This window comes from Amborella trichopoda, chromosome 8 (assembly GCF_054954075.1).
Source record: "Amborella trichopoda isolate Santa Cruz 75 chromosome 8, AtrichopodaSantaCruz75HAP2 v2.0, whole genome shotgun sequence".
In the NCBI taxonomy this organism is placed as follows: Eukaryota; Viridiplantae; Streptophyta; class Magnoliopsida; order Amborellales; family Amborellaceae; genus Amborella; species Amborella trichopoda.
Genome location: NC_142343.1, coordinates 2524531 through 2548089, shown reverse-complemented (window position 1 = coordinate 2548089; position 23559 = coordinate 2524531). Strand labels below are relative to the sequence as shown.

Genomic DNA, 23559 nt, shown 5'->3' with positions numbered 1-23559 from the left:
CATTTATCTCTCTCTCTTCTATTTTTTTTTCTCTCTATTATTTATCATTTAAGGTCTCTATATATATTTCTCTTTATTATTTACTATTGAAATGTCGCTCTTTTATATTTCTCATTTTTTGGGGTGGTTGTGAACCCGGACCCGATTTGCCTATGCATATATCTATATTTGATTATTTTTTATAAATTAGGCCCAATCCGGACCCAAATAGTGTTAAGGTCCAATACTTGGACCCAGACCCGACTTGTCAAGTCCAATTTGGGCCCATACCTAGACCCACGTCGGGTATGGCTATAGGGTCCGGGTCCACTGCCACCCCTAAAATGAGAAATATAAAGGGTGCGGTTTGTATAGTGAGGAGGCTCTAAACAATTAAATTAGAGCCTACCTCCAAATAGTACCAAAAAATATAATTTCAATATTGTAAATCTTTATGATAGTATTAAAATATATTTTCATCTTGAATTATAAAATTTAAAGCTTAAAAAATAGTCTGATCTATGGAAACTTGAAAATCTTAAAAATTGACGATCTAAAAATGTGTTACAAGATGCACTGTTTCCATCACTTGAAATTTGATGGTCTAAAATTTATTTATTTTTCTCATGTCCATGCATCTTGACGTAGAGATAATTAATTTGAGGAAACTTGAGCATCAAAACAACCTCTTCTAGTAAAAATTTTAAGGTGGGCTCTAATTTGATTATTTAATAGTCCGGTCGGGTCCAGCTCTCAATCCCATAATATTTGTTGAGTCCGTACTGGACTCGACCCGACCCGACCCGTTGTTGCATTCATTTGGTCTCTCCTTTTCTCTAGAGGTCACTCCCTCTCTCTGTACTGGTTTCAACGATATTAAGTCATAAAGTAAGGCATTAGGAAAAGAGGAAGGAAAAGTATCAATCAGTGGGAGACTGGAGAGAAAGCCTATACTGCTTCTCTCTGGTTTCTTGCTCAATTCGGTAGAGAGAGAGGGAGAGCATTTCTTCAATGGCGCACGATGGTCCCAAGACTGAGATCTCTTTTGCCGGGAGATTTGCTAGTAGTGCTTTCGCCGCTTGCGTTGCTGAGGTGATTCTCTCACTCTCTTTGTTTTTCTTTTGCCTGTACCAACACTAGTAAACTACTCTCTCTATATAGATTTTTTCCTTTGTTTTTGGCGATTTTTCAACATTTAGAAAAATTGGTTGTTCTTATAGCTGAGAAATGTGTCTGATCTGTGTATGCTGGCTCAGTTAATTTGTTGCTGTTATTTGAGTCAGAATTTTTTTCCCTTTTCCTTCTCCGGTTCTCTAATTTCTTGAGAAATATACCTATGAATTTCTGGGTATTTGTGCTGTGATCTCCATGTTTGTGTACTTGGACTGGTTTAACTCATGGGTTTAATTGCCTCTGTACTGCGCATGTCATTTTGTGACTCTCTCTCTCCATCTCCCTTGTGTTTTTGGGTGTTTTGTTTACTGTGTAAAATGTTTTCATTTGCTCAAGTTGCTTCCTTTCTCTGTTTCCTAGCTGAATTGCTGAAATTTTTTATCTGTCTCTCCCCACTGCCCCCCCTCCCCACACCTCCTGGCTCCTGGTTTATTCCCCCTTTCTCTCCAAGTTATTTTGCGACTTTTTTGGGAATGTGTGTGTCTGGGTTTTGAAAATTATATCTTAATCCATTATCGTTTTGCATAAACTGGGCATCATATTAAGTTAACCTTCCTAAAAAAAGAAAAGAAAAGAGAGAGACATTGAGCATCATATTTATGAAAAAGAAAAGGAATACAGACTGGGCATCGTATCAATTAGTGGTACCCCCTTTTTTCCCCTCTATTTTGGGGTTTACTCATTTTTTTTTTTAATTTTATTTTTAATAAAATTTGTAGTATTTGGGAGGATCAGGACATGTGTATTAGCTTCCTGAATAGATACTAGCAAAATGTCGGGGAAATGTGATTATTATTATGATTTCTATCGATAACCAAATTGCTAACAAATTTTTAAAATATTTTTATATTTGTGAAGATATGCACCATCCCTTTAGACACAGCAAAAGTTAGGCTTCAGTTGCAGAAGAAAGCGGTGGCAGGGGATGGAGTGGCTGCACCCAAATACAGAGGCATGCTTGGTACAGTGACTACCATTGCCAGGGAAGAGGGTTTAACGGCTCTTTGGAAAGGTATTGTACCAGGGCTTCATCGACAATGCCTATTTGGAGGTCTTAGAATTGGGTTATATGAGCCGGTGAGTATGTTTTCTCTTATTGTTTCTATTTCTTAGAGTACTTGTGCCTGGTAGTTATTGTGTTCTTAGAAGTATTCCGTGCCCATGTATTTTGTTGAAATGGATTTCAGCCTGAGCTTTCTTTGTATGAAGAGAGATCTCTGCATGGTAGTTATCATTTACTTATTTGTGAGATATTGCGCCAAAGTGGATTTCATCGTCAGCGTGTCTTGCATGTTTCTCTTCCTAAGATCACACTTCTGCGTTGTACTTATCGTGTGCTCATTTAAGGTATCAGGTACTCCTTGATTTTATTCAGAATGGCCGTCTTTGCTTCTTTCTCTCCCTAAGTTTGTTTAAGCATGATAGTCATCGCGTACTTGAGGTATTGGGTTTCATTGATTTTGCCTAAATGGATTTCAGCTTGAGCATTTTGGCCTTTAGGAAAAAAGTATATGGAGATAAGATGATGATATAACTAATTCTTGAGGCCTTCATATATACAAGGGGTTTCCTTTTTCCGATTGGCCTGGACTGGCTGAAGCTGGCTGTCCTGATTCATGCTACTTTCTTTGTGTCTTTGCAGTCAATTTTTTTTGCACCTAATTGGATGGATTATATGGTTATATAACCTTTTCTTTCAGTGACTTCTTTCAAATATCTTAATCTGATCAACAAGACTCTTGCCTTAACTCTGAATTGTCCTCCAGAATAATCTTGAGGTCTAGAACATTGTTGGAAAAATCGGCCTTTCTAACTAGTAACCGGTGGGTTAGAAGGTTTCGGCCGGTGTAGGTGACCGGCAGGGTGTTTTTAAAAACAATTATGTAAAATCCCCAAAAATAAGGGATTTTTTTTGTAATGTTTTTTTAAATGTTTTTCATCATTATGGCAAAAATTGGAAATTGTTTTGGCCTAGTGTTTTTAATTTTTTTTAAAAAAAATTATGTAAAATCCCAAAAAATAAGAGATTTTGTTTGTAATGTATTTTTTAATGTTTTTCATCATTATGGAAAAAATTGGAAATTGTTTTGGTCATTAATATTTATTTTTTCATTTTCCCATTTTTTGAGAAAATTTTAAAAATAACCTTGGGCTCAAATCGATTATTTAAAATTCATTTTTTTTCATTAATTTTCAACTTCATTTGGATGTGCTTTTTTTAATGATTCTTTAAATATACTTTTCATATTTTATTAGCTTTTATTTGTATTATTTATTTTTTTTTTAACACTTTTTAGACCGCCCGGGACTTGCCTGGTTAGAATGGTTGAACCGGCCGGTTTACTGCTTAGGCCTGTTGAACCGCTTCCCGCCCATGTCTGGTTAACCGTTCTCAATTTTTCTTGCACTGGTCTAGAGGTTAGAATGAACTAAAAACTTGAAGACTGAATATACAACTGTTTTGAGGTCTCTTATATTCATTTGTATAAAATTTAATGGCGCTGTTCGTTTTATGATGACCTTCTGAGCAGGTTAAGAACTTCTATGTTGGGAGCGATTTTGTTGGAGATGTTCCTTTGACTAAGAAAATACTAGCTGCACTTACAACAGGTTAGATTCATTTGTCATTCCAAGGATTGAGGTCAACTAGTTTCTTTTTAATGCTCTAGCAACTTTATTACTAAGATGCTTAATGGTTCCTTTTTTCTGGTTCGAACATTGTGATATCTCTGTTTCTTTCTAAATAACATGAAAGTTAAGGTTCTATTGTGCAGCATGTCAAAACTATGGTCTGCGCTACTCATTTGATGTCCTCATGCAGGTGCTTTAGCGATAACTGTGGCCAATCCCACTGATCTTGTGAAAGTTCGACTTCAAGCTGAAGGAAAGCTACCACCTGGAGTACCAAGGCGTTACTCTGGAGCTTTGAATGCTTATTCGACCATTATAAGACAGGTTAGGGTTCTAAAATCTCTAAATGTATGTATGTACATGTATATGTATATGAATACACACACACAAACATATTCTCAAAGTTTATCTTCGTTCACAATCCATTTAGGAAGGACTGGGGGCTCTATGGACTGGGCTGGGGCCAAATATTGCACGGAATGCTATAATAAATGCTGCTGAACTAGCCAGCTATGATCAAGTGAAAGAGGTGACTTTTATCAGCTTCCATTTTTATCATTTCCTATGTTCTAAGTTGGGTACTATACCTGTAATTCATCTAAATTATCTTGGTCTACTTTTGTAATTGCAGACACTTTTGAAGATTCCAGGGTTTTCAGATAATGTTTTTACTCATCTCCTGGCTGGCCTTGGTGCTGGTTTCTTTGCAGTTTGTATAGGTTCACCTGTGGATGTGGTAATGTTACCGTTTCTTATCCTTTTCTTTTTATGTTCAATGTATTATGTTTTATTTTTTAGAGTATAGGCATTTTAGTGGCTGACGAATGGTAAAAAGCTTTTCATATCATAGATTTACTAGTCCTTCAATGATGCTAACTACCCAATTCTCCTCATGGAAGGGCCCTAAAATACAAGAAGAGAAAAGAAACTATCAGAGTAAACATAGTCAAGTAGTCAAGTATACCTTCTTATCAATCTATAACATCCATCCATCCCTACCTACATACATCCCCTATCTATCTGTCTCTGAATACACATATAGTGGTTCTTCACCATTGTCCTATGCATTCTTGCTATTTCAATGAATTTCTGTGTCCAATATATTTTGCTTACTTAAAATCTGTCCTTGTTCATTAGAGTCATATTAATTTGAACATAAATATGATTTCTGTGAGAAACCTTTTCCTGAAAGATGTTGTCAATCCTACGTGCAAACTATGTTCTCAGCATGATAGCGTTTTCTGTATTAGATTGGGGCTATGAAAATTAGAACAAAGAATCTCTCCGTGTGTCTTCTGTCTGTCTGTCTCTCTCTCTCTCTCTCTCTCTCTCTATCTCTCTCTTCTCTCTCTCTCTCTCTCTCTCTCTCTCTCTATAATCTATCAAAAATAGAAAAACCAAAAATCTTTTGGACCGTATTTGTTCTCTGAGATTGTATCTTCTGCTTTAGTTTCTCCCTTGGTCTCTATCCCATGCAATCGGTTCAACTGAATCATTCACACTTCTAATTTATGCCCTTCCATTCCCCACCCATACATGACAATGTAATGAAGCTTTTTATTAAAGATAGAATGAGCAAGTGTACAGCAAGCTGAAGTTACAAAAAATTCATATGAATGTTGGCCTCATTTTGGTTTCTAGACATTTCTTTGATCTGCACTAACTATATGTCATTTTTTTAGTAATTTTTTTTAAAAACATTCCAGGTATTATATTTTAATTTTTATAACTTTTATTTGATCAATATTTATTGTATTTCAAATTAACCATAAAAAACATTAGTTATAGTTCAAAATTTTCTTCCTTTCTTATTTTTACTTTGAAATAGCACTATGCATGTTTTATTTTCGTTTCTGCTTAAATATTTGTTGGAGTGTGAGGTATTTCCATCTGAATATGCAAGCATCAGTTTCTACCTACTAAAACTATCATGTTGGGCCTTTTTAACAATTTTGAGATATTCAGCCATCAACAAGATTACAAGAAGTTTAACAATGATTTAAATGGTCAATTGCAGGTTAAGTCAAGAATGATGGGAGACTCAACTTACAAGAGCACATTGGATTGTTTCATTAAGACATTGAGAAATGATGTATGTCCTTTCCTTTTGTATCTTTCTCTAGAATATTCAATTTCAAAGTAATGGTTTTTCTCTTACAAGTTTTTACATCTTTGAATTATTTTCTCTTCTTGCATGATGTTACTCATGGTTTAAAACTTTAAATAAATGAATTTTCTTAAACCCAAAAGAAGCAAATGAATATTCTCATGAATAAAATACTACAGTTGTAACAACGGCATATAAATACTTAAAGCATTTGAGCATGATTAGTAAAGAACTACAGTTGTAACAACGGCATATAAATACTTAAAGCATTTGAGCATGATTAGTAAAAAACTACAGTTGTAACAAAGGCATATAAATACTTAAAGCATTTGATCATGATTAGTTATTTTTACCTATTTTAAGTCAATCTAAAGCAGGAATAAGAAATATCATCTGGGTGATCTGTTTCTCATAGTAACGAGTTTGGTCAATGATTTGTTTTGTTTGGTCCAGCTTCAGCATCAGAGACTGATTAAGAAGTCCAACTGTCCAATATTGTTTGAGATCTAAATTCAATACCCTAGTGCTACAGCACTTCTCTCACAATAATCCACCCATTTAGTAATTTCTTTCAATGTCCATTTGTTGTGGATTCATGTTCAAATCAGATGGCATAAAGTGATTAATAGAGTAAATTACTTAAGAAAAGGTGCTTAATGGGGCTATTTGTAAGGAAAGGTAATATTGTCTTAAAAACCTCAATTGGTTCTTCGTGTAACTGGCTCATGAGTCCATCATGATGTTGAATGCCTTCGACAGAAATGTGAATAGGAATGGAGATAGGTTTTCCACTTGAGGCTTCTCAAAATCCAGAAACCCTTAAAAGAATTACTCAAAAGAATAAGGGAAAACTAACAGTTGAAAGTCACACTTACTATTCCACTTGCATCCAGATATTCAAAATTATAAAAAAAATGCATAAAAAGAAAGTGTGATGATTCTCAAATCAATCTCCTTGTGCATTCTTTTAAATGAATGATTATACTGCTGCTGCTATATTGGATGGAAAGTAAAGATGATGATCTGGAAATTTGTAATGTTTCTCTACAATTTAGATATGTGCTTCACTTTCACTATATATGGAGGTGAATTGTATTAATAATTACTCAAAAAAAGGCAAATCGTGGTAATTATTTCTGTTAACTTACATTAACGACTTGGAAAATAGTTCTTCTTTTTTTGGCTGTATGAACGTCGATAAGATTAAAACTAATTATCGATTCTTTCAGGGAATTTTTGCTTTCTACAAGGGATTTATTCCCAACTTTGCGCGACTTGGGACGTGGAATGTGATAATGTTTCTAACACTGGAGCAGGTAAAAGATCTGCTGAATACCTCTCGATGCACTTTTGTATGCCAGGGAAGTCTTCTATTTTCTGATATACTATGATAAAACCATAGTTCATTAGGTGATCTCCATCCAATGAAGTAATGGATAGTGATAGTTATTGGGACTGCCTGAAGGAGATTTGACCGCAGTGCGAGGTCTCATTCTCTTTTCCATCACAGTCCAATTCAAGGGACAACTATGACCCAGCGGACTTTGTTTTCCCTATTCCATTGGGTCATGGTATACTTTCCCTTTATTTGAACTGATGTGTGTTATTTCCTTCTTTTCTAGCCGAAGGAAATCCAGGTTTTTTCTATTAAAGACTAAAACCACCATAGTCAACTTGAAAATGCAACATAATCCTTCATGAGAGTACTTCTCTGTGAGGGAGTTGCCCTCGTAGCGTAGTAGTTTGGTGCTCTTTATTCAACTTCTAGGCTTCAGGTTAAAAATGTATACTTATTTCCTCTGGATAAGTCAGAAACTGTGCTTACAAGAATATCTTTCTATGAGTGCATGTTTCATTTGTCGCCTTTTTTCCTTTTTCTTTCTTTTGTTTTCCAAGAATAAAATTTGGTTGGAACTCGGAAATTCAACTCCACCAATAAACAATACCCACAACACACATGTAGTCTCTCACAGGCACATGCAAGCACTAAGGCATGCACATGAGCATGCTCTGAGGCACATATGTGCACATGAGCATGTGATAATATATGAAGATGTATCTGACATAAACATGCTTGAATGAATATATGAATGTTTAATTACATTTATAATGCAATTATTGAAAAACGAATCTGTATAATACCAAAGATGAAAGAGAGAAAACAAAAATATTGGGAGACACTTGAAATGTAAAAATCATGACCCCAGCTTTACTGTTTAAAAATTAGTGACCAAAATATTCTTAATATCATAAATTCTGATGTATAGAATATCGTGTATTTCAATGTTTAGGCTTGGCACTTCTTTTTTTGGTTTTCCTTGTCTTTTGCCCATATGGTTTTCACACTTGCTCTGGTTCACACTCATTGTGTAAGGTGTAGGCAACAGAGAGAGAATCATATTATCTAATCTTTCACTGTGTGTGTGTGTGTGTGAGAGAGAGAGAGAGAGAGAGAGAGAGAGAGAGAGAGTCTCTATTATCTGATCCTTTACTGCTATATTTACCATTTTTTCTTTTTGCAACAGACAAAGAAATTCTTCCTAAGAGAGGTCCCAAGTTGATGAATTCTCGAATTTTGGGGAATAAATTGCTGGCTAGATATTCTTGGTTTGGACAGCCATTTCCTCTGAAAGTGGAGCTCAGCGGCAGATGAATAATTTATTTATTACCATACGAGTTAATGTTCATGCTTTTGTCATTAATCTCCATTGATGAACACTTGGAGTCTGACTGGACTGAAATTTTGTGAAGACCAATTGATTCAAAATGTCATGCGATACACTTTTGTACCTGCTTTAACATACAGAGTCTCAGTTACTGCAAAATTCACCCCTTCAAATAAAGCTACTCTTTCTTATTTCATTTAAAACTTGCAAATAATTTCCTTTCTGTTTACATTTATAATACTAAAAAATTTTATTGTCTCAACATGCTCTCATACTAGGCTTACCATTTTATTTATTGATTGTAACATCGATTGAAACAGCCCAATTTCCAGCCCAAAGAATAATTGGATGAATGATACAAGTAAAAGGCTCTCAAATGAATTTTGCCATGCTGTGATTTTATGGCCAAATCATCACATGAAATTTTTACAGTTCATATGCCATTATCCTTGCAAACATTCACCTACTGTTCATCCTGAAAATCATGTGAGAGAAATGCTTCTCGTATGCCATTTCAAAGCATTTCCCTACTCTTCATCCTCAACATCATGTAAGAGAGAAAGTCTCTCAGCTACATACCCTTCGACCTCCATACAAGCAGTAAAGGTTTTCAACATTCCAATTATCTTTTCAATATCAGGGTGCTCCCTTCCTGATGAAGTGAAAGCATGAACCTCATTCTTTATCTCAACCCAACTGCATCCCGGCCATTTCTTTATCTCTCTATTGGCCATGCTCTCTCTAACCGTATTCACGTCTTTCCATCGACCTGCTGATGCATATATATTCGATAGGAGCACATAGTTCCCAGGGTTCTGTGGCTGCAATTCTATAAGGTTTTTAGCAGCATATTCTGCCATCTCCACATTGCCATGGTTCATACAAGAAGCAAGTAGAGCTCCCCAAAGGCTTGCTGTTGGTTCTAAAGGCATCTGAGCTATGATACCCTCAACCTCATCAAAAAGACCAGCTCGTCCTAAAAGATCAACCATACATGCATAGTGCTTACCAGTAGGCATGATTCCGTAGTCTAGGCTCATTTGATTGAAATATCTCCATCCTTCTTCGACCAAACCTGTGTGGGTACAGGCTGAAAGAACAGCAATGAAGGTTACACCGTCGGGTTCAATCCCTTGCACCTGCAATTTATTTGTTTTGATCAATAAACTAAAGACTTGAAAGATGTGAGAGAGAGAGAGAGAGAGAGAGAGAGAGAGAGAGAGATTCAGGCAAGTACACTGGTGCTTGACTATAGAAAAACTGTAGTACTAGTGCCCATTACCATCCAATCAAAGGATGGATGGTAATCAAGAGATAGTGGACCTACCTCTTGGGTCATGTCTTGTTGCGGGTCTCACTCTTTCCCCATCACCTTCCATCAATGGATTGGACAGTGATAGCATTAGGACCATGACTTTTCTATAATTGTGTGGATGGGTCACAAAATACTACTCTTCATCAAATATGAAAGACGCCATAAAATGGAGGAAAGTTTTGCTATGTTTACCTGCATTTCGTGAAAGCAATCCAAAGCATCCTTGCCTCTTCCATGGATGGCATATCCATGGATCATTGTGTTCCATGAGACCACATCCTTCTTCAAGATTCTTGCAAAAATCTGTTCCCCATACTTCATCAGTCCACATTTTATGTACATGTCCATAAGAGCATTGGCTATAAATGTATATGAATACCCGAATATGTTTCTAATTATATGGGCATGAATGGATTTACCATGGAATAAAGCAGCCAATTCTGAACAAGCAGGAAGTACACTGGATATGGTGACAAAATTAGGTCGTAGATCCTCCTTTAGAAGTTCTCGAAAGAGCTTCAAAGCTTCATTCCAGTACCCATTGTGCACATAGCCTGAAATCAAAGTGGTCCACGTAACTATATTTGGTTTAAGGCCATTCTCCCCCATTTTATCAAAGGTTTTCGCTGCCTCTTCCATAAATCCATTCTTTGCTAGTGCCCCAATTATTGCATTCCAAGATACAATATCTTTCGAAGCCATGGAATCGAAAAGTTTAAAAGCAAAATTGACTTCTCCACAGTTTCCATACATGTTAATCAGAGTACTCTCTAAGAATTTGTTCATCTCAATACTAGTTCTCACTAAGACACCATGGATCTGCTTTCCATACTCTAAAGAGTCAATATTTGAAACCACTGAGACTATAGATTCCATCGTTGACTGGTCTGGAGTCTGGTTCGACCATATCATTTTGCTAAACAGCTCCAAAGCTTGATCTGAATAACCATTTTTAGAATAGCAAGCTATCATTGAACACCATGAGCTTGTATACTTTACAGAGATGGCATCAAAGACTTCTCTTGCAGCCTCTAAATCGTTGAATCCTGAATAAATATCAATAATGGCAGAGCCTACATAGCTATCATAAATATACCCATTTCTTTTCAAATAGCCATGGATGAGCTTTACCTGTTCTCTCTCTGTTACATGAGCAAAAACAGGCAATAGAACTGATATACATGAGGAATCTGGTCTTATGCTTGCAAGTTCTAAATGCTCAATCAGTTTTAACACAGATTGAACAGATCCTCTCTCTAAAAACTGTGTAACTATGCATTGCCAGGATACCCAGTTGGGGTTCATTCCATTTTCAACCATTTGAAGAAATAATCTTAGGGACTCATGACAGAGGCCTTTTTGAGAGTAACCCTGGATCATAGCAGTCCAAGAGACAATATCTCTCTCTATAATTCTATCAAATATATATCTGGCACACTCAATGCTCCCACATTTGGAATACATATCGATAAGAGAGCTTCCTACAAATTTGTCAAACCCAAAACCACTTGCTATTATCAGGCCATGAACCTGCTTTCCTTGCTCAAGAAAACCCATATCTGCAAAAACCGGCAAAATGCTTGCCATAGCAGCCGAGTTTTGTTTTGTTTCTCTCTCTAGCATCTCTCTAAAAATATCAAGTGCCGCAGTGCAATTACCACTTTGAACATAGCTAGTAATCATGGTGGTCCATGTGAAAGTGTCTCTTTCTATCATCTCATTGTATACTAATCGTGCATCGACGATGCTTCCGCACTTTGCATACATATCTATAACTGAATTATGTATAACCGGGTCCCATAAGAACCCACTCTTTATATAATCAGAGTGCACCCTCTTTCCCTGCTCTAAAGCTCTCATGGCTCCACAGGCCTTAAACACAGATGGGTAAAGGAAGTTATCAGCTCTAAGCCCTGTCGAAACCATTTCGATAAATAAATGATAAGCTTCTTCTGAATTCCCACTATTACAATAAGCTCCAATCATGGTGGTCCAAGAAAATATGTTCCTTTCCCTCATTTTATCGAACATTTTGCGAGCTTCCTCGAGATTCCCACCCTTTGAATAAAAGATTGTGAGATTGTTTTGTAAAACTATGTTTGGTTCTATCATGTTATTGATGATGTGTTTATGAATTTCACAACCATGGGTGAAAGCTTTGAGTCTTGTGCATGCTCTTATGAGAGAAAGGTAGGATTCAGAGCTTACCTTAGAGCCATTAATGGTGGTTTGGTGAAGCAGGTTAATGGCTTCGTTTAAATGGCCTTTGATGGATAAGTGGTGGAGTTTCTCTGTGAGCGATGGGTGGTGATGCCATGGTGAGAGATGGATAGCTCTTTTGTAGAGATGTATCCTCGTCATAGGTGGGCCATGAGAGAGAAAGGGGAGAGTGGGTTTTGGAGGGAAGACTGGAGGATCGACGCTGAGTGACATGAAGAGAGAGAGAGACGCTCACAAGTTCATTTGGGTCCTTTTTGGATTTGTGTGTGCGTTTGAGAGAGAATTTTAAAAATTTGAAAAAGAGCCGTTGGGAAGATAAGAGGTGGCGGGAACTGGTCACCGTTTAAATGAATGAATGGAAAAGTTTGTATAAGGCCGAGGTCCTAAACAATCAAATTACGGTGCATCTCAAAAATTTCATTAAAAGAGTTGTTTTTATGCCCAAAAATCACCAAATCGATCATATTAACCTCAAGATGCACAGACATGAGAAAATGGATTTCAAGCTTTGAAAATAGTGCATCTTGTAATGTATTTTTGAACTGCAAATTTTTAGGACTTTCGAGTGTTTAATATCGAAAGATGCCTTTTCAATACTGGAAATCTTTGTGTTGGCTTAGAAATTTATTTTCATCTCTAATTATAAAAGTGTAATGATCCTATAAGATCTTCCCACACCCATGTGTGCAAATGATCACTATTAAATTTGACACAGATCTCTAAAAAAAGTATCAAATTTGGCATAGATCTCTAAAAAAAGTATCACATGAGTGTGGAACTTGATTTTTCTAGAGATCTATGCCAATAACATTCAAAGCTTCAAAAATAATATAGATCGAACAAATCTATAAACACTAGAAAATCTTGAAAATTATTGGTCCGAAAATGCATTACAAGATGGACTATTTCCAAGATTTACAATCCATTTCTTTCTCATGCCCATGTATCTTGATGTTGAGATGAATAATATGAGAGTTTTGAACATCGAAACAACCTCTTCTGATGAAAATTTTGAAGGTGCGTCCTACTTTGATCGTTTAGGGTTTTGGGTCTCGACAACCACACCCTTAAATTAATGAGTATCATCTTGTCCTACCATGCCTAGAAAGGGAGAATTGCTTGCTACATTCTACAAAGATAAACAAGAGATACAGAGAGAGAGCATTGCTGGCCACATTCTAAAACGATAAACAAGGAAAGAGGGTTATGACGGATGAAGAGAGAGAGATATCACATTAGAGAGATGCCACATTATACAAAGATAAACAAGGAAAGAGGGTTAAGAGAGAGAGAGGAAGGAGGGTTATGATGGAGAAAGCGGGGCAAGGCATAAGGTATGAATTGTCACATTAAAATGAAATATGGCATGGACAAACTCTGCAAAGGAAGAGCATCTCTCTCTCTCTTCTTCCTCTTTTATTGGTTATGTAATCCAAAATACAACAAAAGAGGTTCACAGCCGTTTAATCATATGTATCTTCCAAATAATTTCATACACAATACATCACCAACACCCAGAGAACCCTAAGAAATCACAGGGCATTCATCACTAAAAAAGAATGCACCCCTCCACAAAACAATAACAGAACTTCACAACCTCTCTAATAATAAAAAAACAAACTTTACAAGCTCTCTCTAAATTAGTAACGCGCAAACTACATTTCTCCAACTACCCACGAGTAAAAAGAAAAAGAAAAGAGGAAATAAACAGAGGTGCATACACCCGAAATCAATCACTCAAAAACAATCAAAACTCCAAATTCTTCCGCAAAACATGAAAAAGAAACCACCCAAAAAATACAATCAAGATTCTGCATCATGAAACCAACCAATCTCGTTTTTTTGTGAAATCACAAAAATATAGGATATTATTCTGATTTCCTCTTTGCCTGAATCCATTTCCTGATCTTGCTGAAGCACTCTTCATCTAGTTTTACATAGAGTTTCAACAACTCTGTGTAGGCTTTCTCTGCATATGTATCAATGTGATCTTCATACTTTTCGTACAATGCTGGGACAGTGAGAACCAAGACGAGGCCTGTGGTGCGTAAAGGGTTATGGGACATGGAATAAATATCAATAATAATAATGAAACAATGATAATTATAATTGCAATAATAATCATAATCAGCATGATTAATTTTAATGGGCCCATCCATTCAATGTTTTAGATAAGAAGCAAACCTAGATTGTGGCCCCGTTTTCTACTTTCCGTTGCTCAGGCAACAAAATGGCAAATCTTTGAAACCATTGTACCATTAATCGACACTATTGCTAATCATATGTCAATCATATACTACTGCTGACGATCGTATGTCAATGTCATATCCTACTAATGCTGCTGCTGTTCCTCTTCCTACAACTACTAATACTAATACTGATAATTATAATGATAGAATTTTTGTGGAAGCTTGGACTTACTTGTGTATCCTAGAGTGAGGAAATCAGTCCAGCTCCCTATGACTGAGATTAGCCATAGATAAGCAGCGATCTTGAAAAAGAGCTTCGAGTCCTTTCCAAGGGCAATATCCTGTGAAACCTTGAGAAAATAATTTGTCTGTGAACGTATGAAAGCAGCAGACTCCTCCACTAGTTCTTCTGAGAGTTGCAAATCTGGCAAAGGTGGAGGTGGCCTGAAAAACCCGACATATTTTAGAGATAGAATGTAGTTTCGCCGTGCCAAACATACCAACCATAAAATGACTGCACATGTAAGATCTTTTATTACTTTTAATAAAAAGGGTAGGGGCCTGTCATCCCCACTGATTCACCGAAAAAAACACATACCAAGCATCCCCTATTATCTCAATGAAACAAGAATCAATCATTTTGGATCGAAATATAATGGAACCGTGTGCAAAGTTGACAAGAGAATAGGAACTTTTTTCAACTTCTTGATATATTAGCAGAAGAATCTCTATGCTTGAAAAAAGGTAAAATAGAGGATATGGAGGGAGAAACATAATTTAATCTTGTTCAGAAAAACATAATAGAATCTCGTTGCGTTATATAAGGGCTTTAATAATATTGTCGTGTCATTGTTTGATAATTAAATTTATATAAGGGGCACTAGTTAACAAGGCTTTTACAATATATAAGAATAGAAGCCCGGGTTTGAGACAAGAGGACCAAGAAGTCAATGAGATGCAATTCGTATTTTAATACTTCCTTTTGGTTATTAATTTGTATTTTATAATAGATTTGGTTGTTTATCAAAATATAATCATAACATCCACGCCCGAGGAAATGTAGAATCATGAGATCACAAATTGCTTATTTACTTAAAGCTGCACATAAAAACATACACATCCCATGTATACATAGAATGATAGTGCCAAATAAAGCCTTGTATCTCGGAGGAACTGAAAAGAAGGGCTTTCGGTTCTTTGCACCTGGTGTAGCAGCTGGCAGCACTTGGAAGATCAAGCTGAAGTTTGAAACTTGAAACAAGAAGGTGAAGGGCTTACTCTTTGCAATTCAATAACAGATTAATTCAACCACCGATTCAATAGCTGAATTCTTCCAATTTGAAGCCATTCAGCCATTCAATTTGGTTTGATTAAGTTCCTTGTTTTAGTTCCATTGCTTATTTTTGTGGTTTTTGAATGGAAACTGGACTGATTTAATGAAAAATTTGAGTTTTTATCTGGTTGAGTTATCCCATCCCGTCTGTATATGTTCATATTGGATTTATATGTACGATAGGAACCAAATTTGTGTGACTATACAGATGTATTATAGCCATTAACCCAAAATTATTAAGAACAAGTAGGTCATATCAGATCTTAATAACGATCTTTTTCCATATATTGTGATCAACAATTAATATCTCAAAATGTAATTGCTAGATTTATTGAAATAGAAAAGTGTGCCAACATGATGTCGCCACAATATGAAAGCATAGATTCCATTCATAACAAAACATGGTTTATTAAACACAAAAACTTAAAGCTACAATTCATATGCCAATGAGAAGGTTCAGAGTCCAAATGGAATGAAGCACATCAATCTCTTCTTTGTCAACAAAATAAAAGAAAAGGTCTGCCTTTGAAGTGATTATCTTTGAGAAGAAGTAAGGTATTCCTCTTTCTTTTTCTGAAGGAAATCACTTAAAAAAAAAATATCCAAGATAAAATTACAGAGTCCCAAAGGTTTGAAATTACAAGAAATATTGAAATCAGATTGAATTCTAATAACTGCAAATAAAACCCCTTTCTCTTAGATTGGTTAGCCATAAGAAGCTAACAATTGAGATGTTTATAGATAACAGAAATCAAGCAATGTAATGTAAATGAGATGAACATGTCCTAATGGGTGATGCTATAAAAAAATCTGATGCACAATTTCGAACCCCAATTCTAAGATTTGAGCCATTGAAGTAAGCAATTCTCATATTGAATGGAAAAGTGAGACAATGAGATTCTAAGCATCAATGTCCCTAAAAACTGAACACATGAATACCATAAAAACTTTGATCAAACAATTCACACAACAAATATCAAAATTGTACTCTTAACTGATTCAAATGCAATCAAACAAAAATAGGAAGTGCTCCCCACTAAAATTCTTCCCCTAGTCAAAGAGAATATGTGGTCTGAAACTGATACAGTAAAATCTAATTCAATAGAAAGAGAGAGAGAGATTCAAAGGGTGGGCGAATGGATCCATGAATGAATAGCGCACCTGTTAAGAACTGATGCAGCTTTTGCCCACACAAAGAGAATTGCAAGTAATGAAAGAAGAACTCTAGAAATCAAAGAAAGCAGGGTATAGCCTGATCTCTCAAAAACAATCCAAGCAGCAGCAGTAACAAAGAGAATCCCAATTGTCAAATTCTTTCTTCTCCATAGCATCACATCTGCAACTGTATAAACCCAAACCCATAAACCCCAAAATCCAAATCCCATAAATTTACAGAGAGAAAGTTCGAGAGAGAGAGAGAGAGAGAGTTTTGTGTACCAATTCCTCCTCCAAGGATCTCATGAACAGTTCTCTGCCTGTTAAACAATCGAACGGAAGAACCCATACTGATTTTGATGTTGGGTAGAGGCAATATGAAGGGGAAGTAATCGAAAAACCTGAAAATCTCGGGTTTTTGATGAAATGAAGGAAGATAGAGCTTTCGTAAAGGGAAAGGGTGATGAGGGAATGGCTGATACAGCCTAAAAGTAGGGAAAATCCCATCCTTTTTACTTTTCCTTGCTGGGCCCTTTCCACAGAGAGAGAGAGTATAAAGTTCGAAAAAAGTTGGATAGAGAGAGAGAGAGAATGTGGGTGCGTGTGAGAGAGAGAAGAAAATGTGGGTAGGTGCGAGAAGAGAGAGAAGAGGTCCAAGGAAAGATGAGGAGAGAGAAAAAAAGGTGGGTGATGATGTAAGTTGGGCGAAGGACACAAACGAATTAGCAGGAGACAGAAGCCTTAGAATCCACTTTTACAAAGAAAATGCAAAATTTGTACAGAGGGAGAGAGAGTAATTGTGTGGGTATGGAGAGTAAAATCGAAAGGACAGTGAGGTGAGGGAGCGGAAGGAGATTAGAGATGGCTAGAAAGAGGTTTTCTGTTTTCAAAATGACTGGAAAGACCCAACTTCCACTAAAAAGTTGAGATATCAATTAGTGATATATAAAAAAAGGTGGGTCCGTACATAATCACTCGATCCGATCTGAAAATCGATCCTCATTCTAGTTCTGTATATATATAAAAAAAATGATCGAAGCTAGAAGGCATCCAGTTCCTCCGTATAGTAATCCGACAATTCTTTATAGTAAAATGGTGATTTGGACCATCGATTCACCTAGATTGGTTTTTAGTAGGCTCATTGTTTTCATCAATTTATCGTTTCTTCACTATAGTAAAATGATGATCCAGTCCCCCGGTTTACCGATCTGGACCAACTTTTAAGGTGTTTGATCTAGATCATGGACCCACTTTTAAATCATTGAATTATCACTTGAATCGTATTTTTAATGAAAAAAATTTATACAGGGCTGAGGCTCTAAACAATCAAATTAGAGCCAGCCTAAAAAATTTCACTAGAAGAGGTGGTTTTGATGCTCAAATATCTTCAAATTGATCATCTCGACATCAAAATGCATAGCCATGAGAAAAAAAAAAAAGATTTAAATTTTAGAAAATAGTATATCTTGTACTGCATTTTTTGACTGTCAATTTTCACGATTTTCAAGTTTTCTTAAATCTACTTGATGTACACTATTTTTTAAGCTTTAAATTTTATCATTAGAGACAAAAATATATTTTAAGGCTATCACAATGATTTTCAAAATTTAAACTATATTTCTCGACACTATTTGAAGGTGTGCTCTACTTTTGATTGTTTAGAGCAAACCACACCATTTTTAGTACCCCTAACTGTTCTTAAATGGTACTACCATGCTCAATTTTTCCAGTTTAATTTCTCAAATTTCGTCATATACCACAATTTTCAAACTATCTAATTTGACATCTGTTGGCTAAAAATAATTAAAAACTCCTTATGACAATCATAAATATTTGTCCCTAAAAACTTCCGTCCCTTATCCTCACCTACCTAGTTATCTCTCGTTACCCGCCAATTGTCTCTCTCTTTCATCTCTCTAAAAATTCGTGTGTTGTAGCACGGCAGGCAGGGGATTGGATTCGGAAGAATGGTGCCTTCAATTAACCAAGGTTTTAAAAAAAAGGGTAGGCGGCGAGCTTGGGGCTAGAATCGTACGTGCCCTGCACTACCAATTCTTTAGATATGTATACATGGAATTGCATACAACGACACCTTTTTTCTTTTTTGTATGAGGTCGTCACAATTGCTTGCAATCATTCGAGGTAAAGCTTGATAGTTTAAATGTGTCATAAAGTTCGAAATTTTTTTTTCAAAGTTTGAATTGGATTAACGGAATAATTACAACCACTCAATTTCTATATTATATATATATATATATATATATATATATATATATATATATATATATATATATATATATATATATATATATACACATTTGTGTCATTTTGTAATTTATTGTATTTAAAAATATTGTAATATAATTTTTCAATTTACGAACATATGAGATATGGCATGTTGGGAATAAATTTTTTCAAATTTTAAAATTCAAATCATACAGAATTTTAAAAGTCTAATAACGTATGTATCAATAATAGTCTTCAATTCTCAATATTATGTAACAATGGACTCCCAACTCTTGGAGTCTTCAACAAAAAATAATTCCAATGAAAAAAGAAAAGTTTTGGAATTTTTTCAAACCACAAAAAATACTTTTTGATTCTCATAGCTCCTAACCTATATAAAACTTTTTGGGGTGAAAATTACCCTATTTGCATTTTTGGGCATTTATAAAAATAAAATAGAAGGCCCATGTTCCAGGGTGTTGTCCTAGGTGCCGCCACTTAGAATGGGGTTTCAAGGTCTAGGTGTGCGGCCAGAGGTGTCTTGGGCGCCTAGGCACCAAGTGGACGGCTTTTCATAGCATTTTAACTGCTGTATAAGATGTCTTATGAATAACGGTACTTAAAGTATCGTAATGTTTTTTAGATATAATCTATTAAAATATAAGCTTTAGTCATCAGGGTACTTTATGGTAATACGATTACTGTGAAAGCTATATTTGTAAAAAAAAAAAACCTTAAATTAAAAAAAAAAAAAAAAAGTATGGACGAGCTTTATTTAAGTTTGGATTTTTTTTTTTCTAATTACGTAAAATTTAAGATATATTTATGATAATTTTCCAATTATATATCTTCTAATGCATTTTTTGGAACGCCAATTTTTAATATTATCAAGTGTTTATAGATTTGCTTGATATACATTATTTTTGAAATTTTAATTAGAGATAAAAATAAATTTTCAGGCCATCATAAAGACTTCCAATACTGAAATAACAGGTTTGGAATGAGCTTTCTTTTGATTGTTTAGGCCTCAGCCTTGTACAAACCACACTACTACTTAAGAAATATGTCACAGTGCGATTATGCATAATTTTCCCAAAAAAGTATGGTTACATGACTCCGCTGTCGCTAAAGAGAGTAAAGAGGGGGGGAAAAATAATAGGTTTCGGAAATGACACGAGTCCGAGTCGCTTTTTTAACCTGGATTTTTGGACGTAATTTTTAAAGATATAAAATCATGAATATAAATAAATAAGTAAATAAATTTAAAAATTAAAAATAATAATTTTATTAAAAAAATATTTAGACATCCAGTTACCGTTTTGTAGCCTGGGACCGCATAGCATACCCGCATGAAACAATTTGAAGTTTGGAGTGAAGTTCATCGAAACTTGGATTTTAGAAGAAAACTAAACCTTTAACCGAGCGGCCAACCATTTCCCGCCAACTCCCTCTCTCTCTCCCTCTAAACCTCCATCAACAAGAAACCAACAACTGTCTCCTTCTCTGAACTCATTCACAAACCACAAAGAAATTCACAAAGAAAGCAAGAAAATCTCTCCCTCTCTCTCTCTCTCTGTAATGTTCCATAATTAGAGATAAACCATAGAGAAAATACTGAAAGAAAGCAAGATGCGCTCTCTCTCTAGAGCCATCAAGAATTTTCTCATTCTCACTCTAAAACTGTTACTCTCCCTCTTCCTGCAGATCCTAACAAATCATTCTCAGAATCTTAGGTCTCTACCCTCTCTCTCTCTCTCTCTCTCTCTAAGCTCATGCAATTTTCATCTGGCACCTGCAAATCAGAGAGCCCACATCTACAAGAACACAAGATCAGCCTCATGTCCAAGAAAACCAGTAACATCTTTTGAACCTGCAACAAACGTTATTCTAAAAGTACTCTCTCTCTCTCTCTAAACCCGACTTCCAATTCGAAAAAGCACTCTCTCTAAACCATATTGCCCCAATCCCAGCTCCAACTCCAATTCCAATCTCTCTCTAAACCTTGGAAACCAGTAGGAAACCATTATCTGAGCTCCGAACCCACTCTCTCTCTAAACAAAAACACAGTCAAATAACTTTCTCTCTCTAACCCTCCTCCCAAACTCTTCATCCAACAGAAACCACATCAAGATTAAGAAAACCCACTAAAGAAAAGATCACCGATGGCCCTAAGAACCAAGAACCACTCCATCTTCTTCATCTTTCTCTTCATTTTTCTGTCTTTTTTGCCATGTTTAGGAGCCATGGTCAAGGGCTCGAGAGTGGGAGTGAATTATGGGCGCAAAGGCAATAATCTTCCAAGCCCAGGCTCAGTGGCCACGGCTCTGGGTTCATTGGGGGTGACCAGGGTTCGAATCCAGGCTCCAGACCCCGAGGCTTTGAGAGCCTTCTCTTACACAAGTAATTCTCTCTCTCTCTCTCTCTCTCTCTCTCTCTCCTGGATTTGAATTTCTTTTGAGGAAAAATGCTCTCTCTCGCTCTCTTTCGTGTATTTGAATTTTTTTGGGGAAAAATGCTCGCTCTCTCTCACTCTCAGACTCTCTTTCTCTCTCTAACATCCTTGTGTTGCGCAGGCATCTCTCTGCACCTGGCCATCCCCAACTCCTTCATCCCCCACTTCGCCTCCAACCGATCAGCTGCTCTCTCCTTCGTCTCCGCGCACCTCCTCCCTTTCCTCCCACGAACCCCCATCCACTCTCTCTCTCTTGGCGCCGACCCCCTCTCCTCCGACCTCGCCCCTTTCCTCCTCCCGGCCCTTTACAACCTCCAGGCAGCTCTCTCCCACACCTCTCTCACACACATCAAAGTCTCAACCACCCTCTCCTTCTCTCACATATCCTCCCCCTTCCCCCCCTCCTCCGCCAAGTTCCACAAATCCATCTCCGAAATCCAGCCCCTCCTCGACTTTCTCTCTCTGAATGGTGCCCCCCTCTTCGTCAACCTCTACCCTTTCTCTCTCTACCTCGACGACCCCACCATTCCTCTGGGCTTCGCCCTCTTCCGCGAGGAGCCCTTCAGCTATAGGAGCGACCCGATAACTGGCATTCGATACCGCAATCTCTTTGATGCTATGGTGGATGCATTTGGGTGCGCAATGGTGAAGGCAGGACAGGATTCGATCCCGATTGCCGTGGCTGAGACCGGGTGGCCTACACAAGGGGCAAATAGTGATGCCAAAGCGGAGGCGAGCCTGAGGAATGCCGGGTTTTATAACAAAGGGCTCCTGAGGAGCATGAGAGAGAAAGGGAGGAGGAAGGTGAAGGTGGAGGAGGCCTACATTTTCTCTCTCTTCGACGAGAACATGAGGCCGGGGCCGGAGATGGTGAGCCATTGGGGGTGGCTGTACCCGAACATGACCATGAAGTACGACTTGGACTTCTTTGCTAGCGGTGCCTGTCGGCTTCGCCGAGGGGCATTTTGGTCTTTTTCCATCGTCGGCCTCCTCTTGGTGGTGGCGGTGGCGGTGGCGGTGGTGGTTTTGAACGGTTAGTAGCGTGAGGCGTTACCATTATCACTATGAGGTAAGAACACGGAGGGGCATTTCGGACTTTTGGCTGCACCCCAACTCGTGGTGCAGGGGATGGGATCTTGGGGGCATTTTTTTGGTCATTTGAACAAAAATTTCCATCCTGTATACCCACCGGTATACAACAAACACTCAAAGTCGAGCAGGGGTATTTTTGTGATTTTTCCTTTGTTCGTTCGTGATTCTGAAACTTTCGGAAATAGAGTATTTTGGTCATTTTGTAACTCCTGATTCAGTTTTTCTCTCATCAAGTACCTAATTTCATTACAGCCCTTCTATTCTACCATCACACTCACTATAATTTGTTGGTACTTCTAAAAGAGATTTGATTTTCTCAGCTTCCAAACAAAACCACTGAAAGAGAGAGAGATTTCATTTTGTGAGCTTCCAAAACCATTGAGAGAGAGTCAATTTATGAAAGGAAAATGGTTTGATAGGGCTGCAACCCCATCAAAACAACTAAACCCCTCACCTCACCACTCATCAAAAATTGCAATTCAAGCATTGGAAAACCTTTACATCCATCGTCTCAGCCTGAACATTATAGTTGTAAAAAAAATTAGAATTTCAAGCTCTAACTTGCTCTAAAAATAAGTGTTGGTAAGATTTGTAACACTTTTTTAGTTTCAAATTTTATTGTTGGTGTTCAAAATTGATTTTAAAACCACAGTAGAGATTTCTATTGCTGAAAGTGCTTTTCGGATGAAGATTTGAAGCGAAGCTTTATTTTGTTTTCATAAAACCTAGACCTTATAGCAGCTTCATCCTTTATGAAAATCAAATACACTGCACCATTGAGAAGAGGACGAAATAAAAAGATTGTTTTCCAGGTACTTGTAGCAAGAGGCCACTTTGAGAGCCTAGAGCAAAATTCTTGCAAGAAAAAGGGTTTAGATCCAAGATTTCCCGGCTAAAATGTCCGAATATTATCTATAGGAAATAACAAAAAATTTATGACGAATATCGACTCTGCTAAACAAAGGATACATTAAGCTTTGGAAACCCTAGGACTGGTCGCTGCTCATTCTAATGGCCATTT

The 23559-nt window shown here is 36.8% G+C and overlaps 4 protein-coding genes across 8 annotated transcripts; 2 read left to right on the top strand and 2 right to left on the bottom strand.

The window, feature by feature from the left end:
* The first annotated feature begins 884 nt into the window (after positions 1 to 884).
* LOC18437808 (mitochondrial uncoupling protein 1) lies at positions 885 to 8752 on the top strand. The gene is made up of 9 exons (XM_011626408.3): positions 885 to 1071; positions 2011 to 2229; positions 3684 to 3762; positions 3974 to 4107; positions 4214 to 4312; positions 4415 to 4519; positions 5801 to 5875; positions 7120 to 7206; positions 8416 to 8752. The coding sequence occupies exons 1-9, from the start codon at positions 991 to 993 to the stop codon at positions 8449 to 8451; spliced, it is 915 nt and encodes a 304-aa protein (XP_011624710.1). The 5' UTR covers positions 885 to 990; the 3' UTR covers positions 8452 to 8752.
* On the bottom strand, positions 8727 to 12406 carry LOC18437809 (pentatricopeptide repeat-containing protein At4g02750). 5 transcript variants are annotated; one of them, XM_088873353.1, is made up of 4 exons: positions 10291 to 12406; positions 10064 to 10174; positions 9884 to 9928; positions 8727 to 9695 (listed from the first exon to the last, which is right to left on the bottom strand). In XM_088873353.1, exons 1-4 carry the CDS (start codon positions 12302 to 12304, stop codon positions 9682 to 9684), a joined length of 2184 nt encoding a protein of 727 aa, XP_088729479.1. In that variant the 5' UTR covers positions 12305 to 12406; the 3' UTR covers positions 8727 to 9681. The 5 variants fall into 5 exon arrangements, with proteins under 5 accessions (XP_088729479.1, XP_088729478.1, XP_088729480.1 ...); XM_088873352.1 differs by having other exon boundaries at positions 10064 to 12406; XM_088873354.1 differs by lacking the exon at positions 9884 to 9928.
* A 1063-nt stretch (positions 12407 to 13469) lies between these two features.
* Positions 13470 to 17755, bottom strand: LOC18437810 (Reticulon family protein). Its single transcript, XM_006848009.4, has 4 exons — positions 17051 to 17755; positions 16775 to 16955; positions 14513 to 14724; positions 13470 to 14129 (listed from the first exon to the last, which is right to left on the bottom strand). The coding sequence occupies exons 1-4, from the start codon at positions 17115 to 17117 to the stop codon at positions 13960 to 13962; spliced, it is 630 nt and encodes a 209-aa protein (XP_006848072.1). The 5' UTR covers positions 17118 to 17755; the 3' UTR covers positions 13470 to 13959.
* Positions 17756 to 20403: 2648 nt separating this feature from the next.
* Positions 20404 to 22744, top strand: LOC18424746 (putative glucan endo-1,3-beta-glucosidase BG1). The gene is made up of 2 exons (XM_088873350.1): positions 20404 to 21394; positions 21568 to 22744. Exons 1-2 carry the CDS (start codon positions 21157 to 21159, stop codon positions 22482 to 22484), a joined length of 1155 nt encoding a protein of 384 aa, XP_088729476.1. The 5' UTR covers positions 20404 to 21156; the 3' UTR covers positions 22485 to 22744.
* The last annotated feature ends 815 nt before the right edge of the window (positions 22745 to 23559 follow it).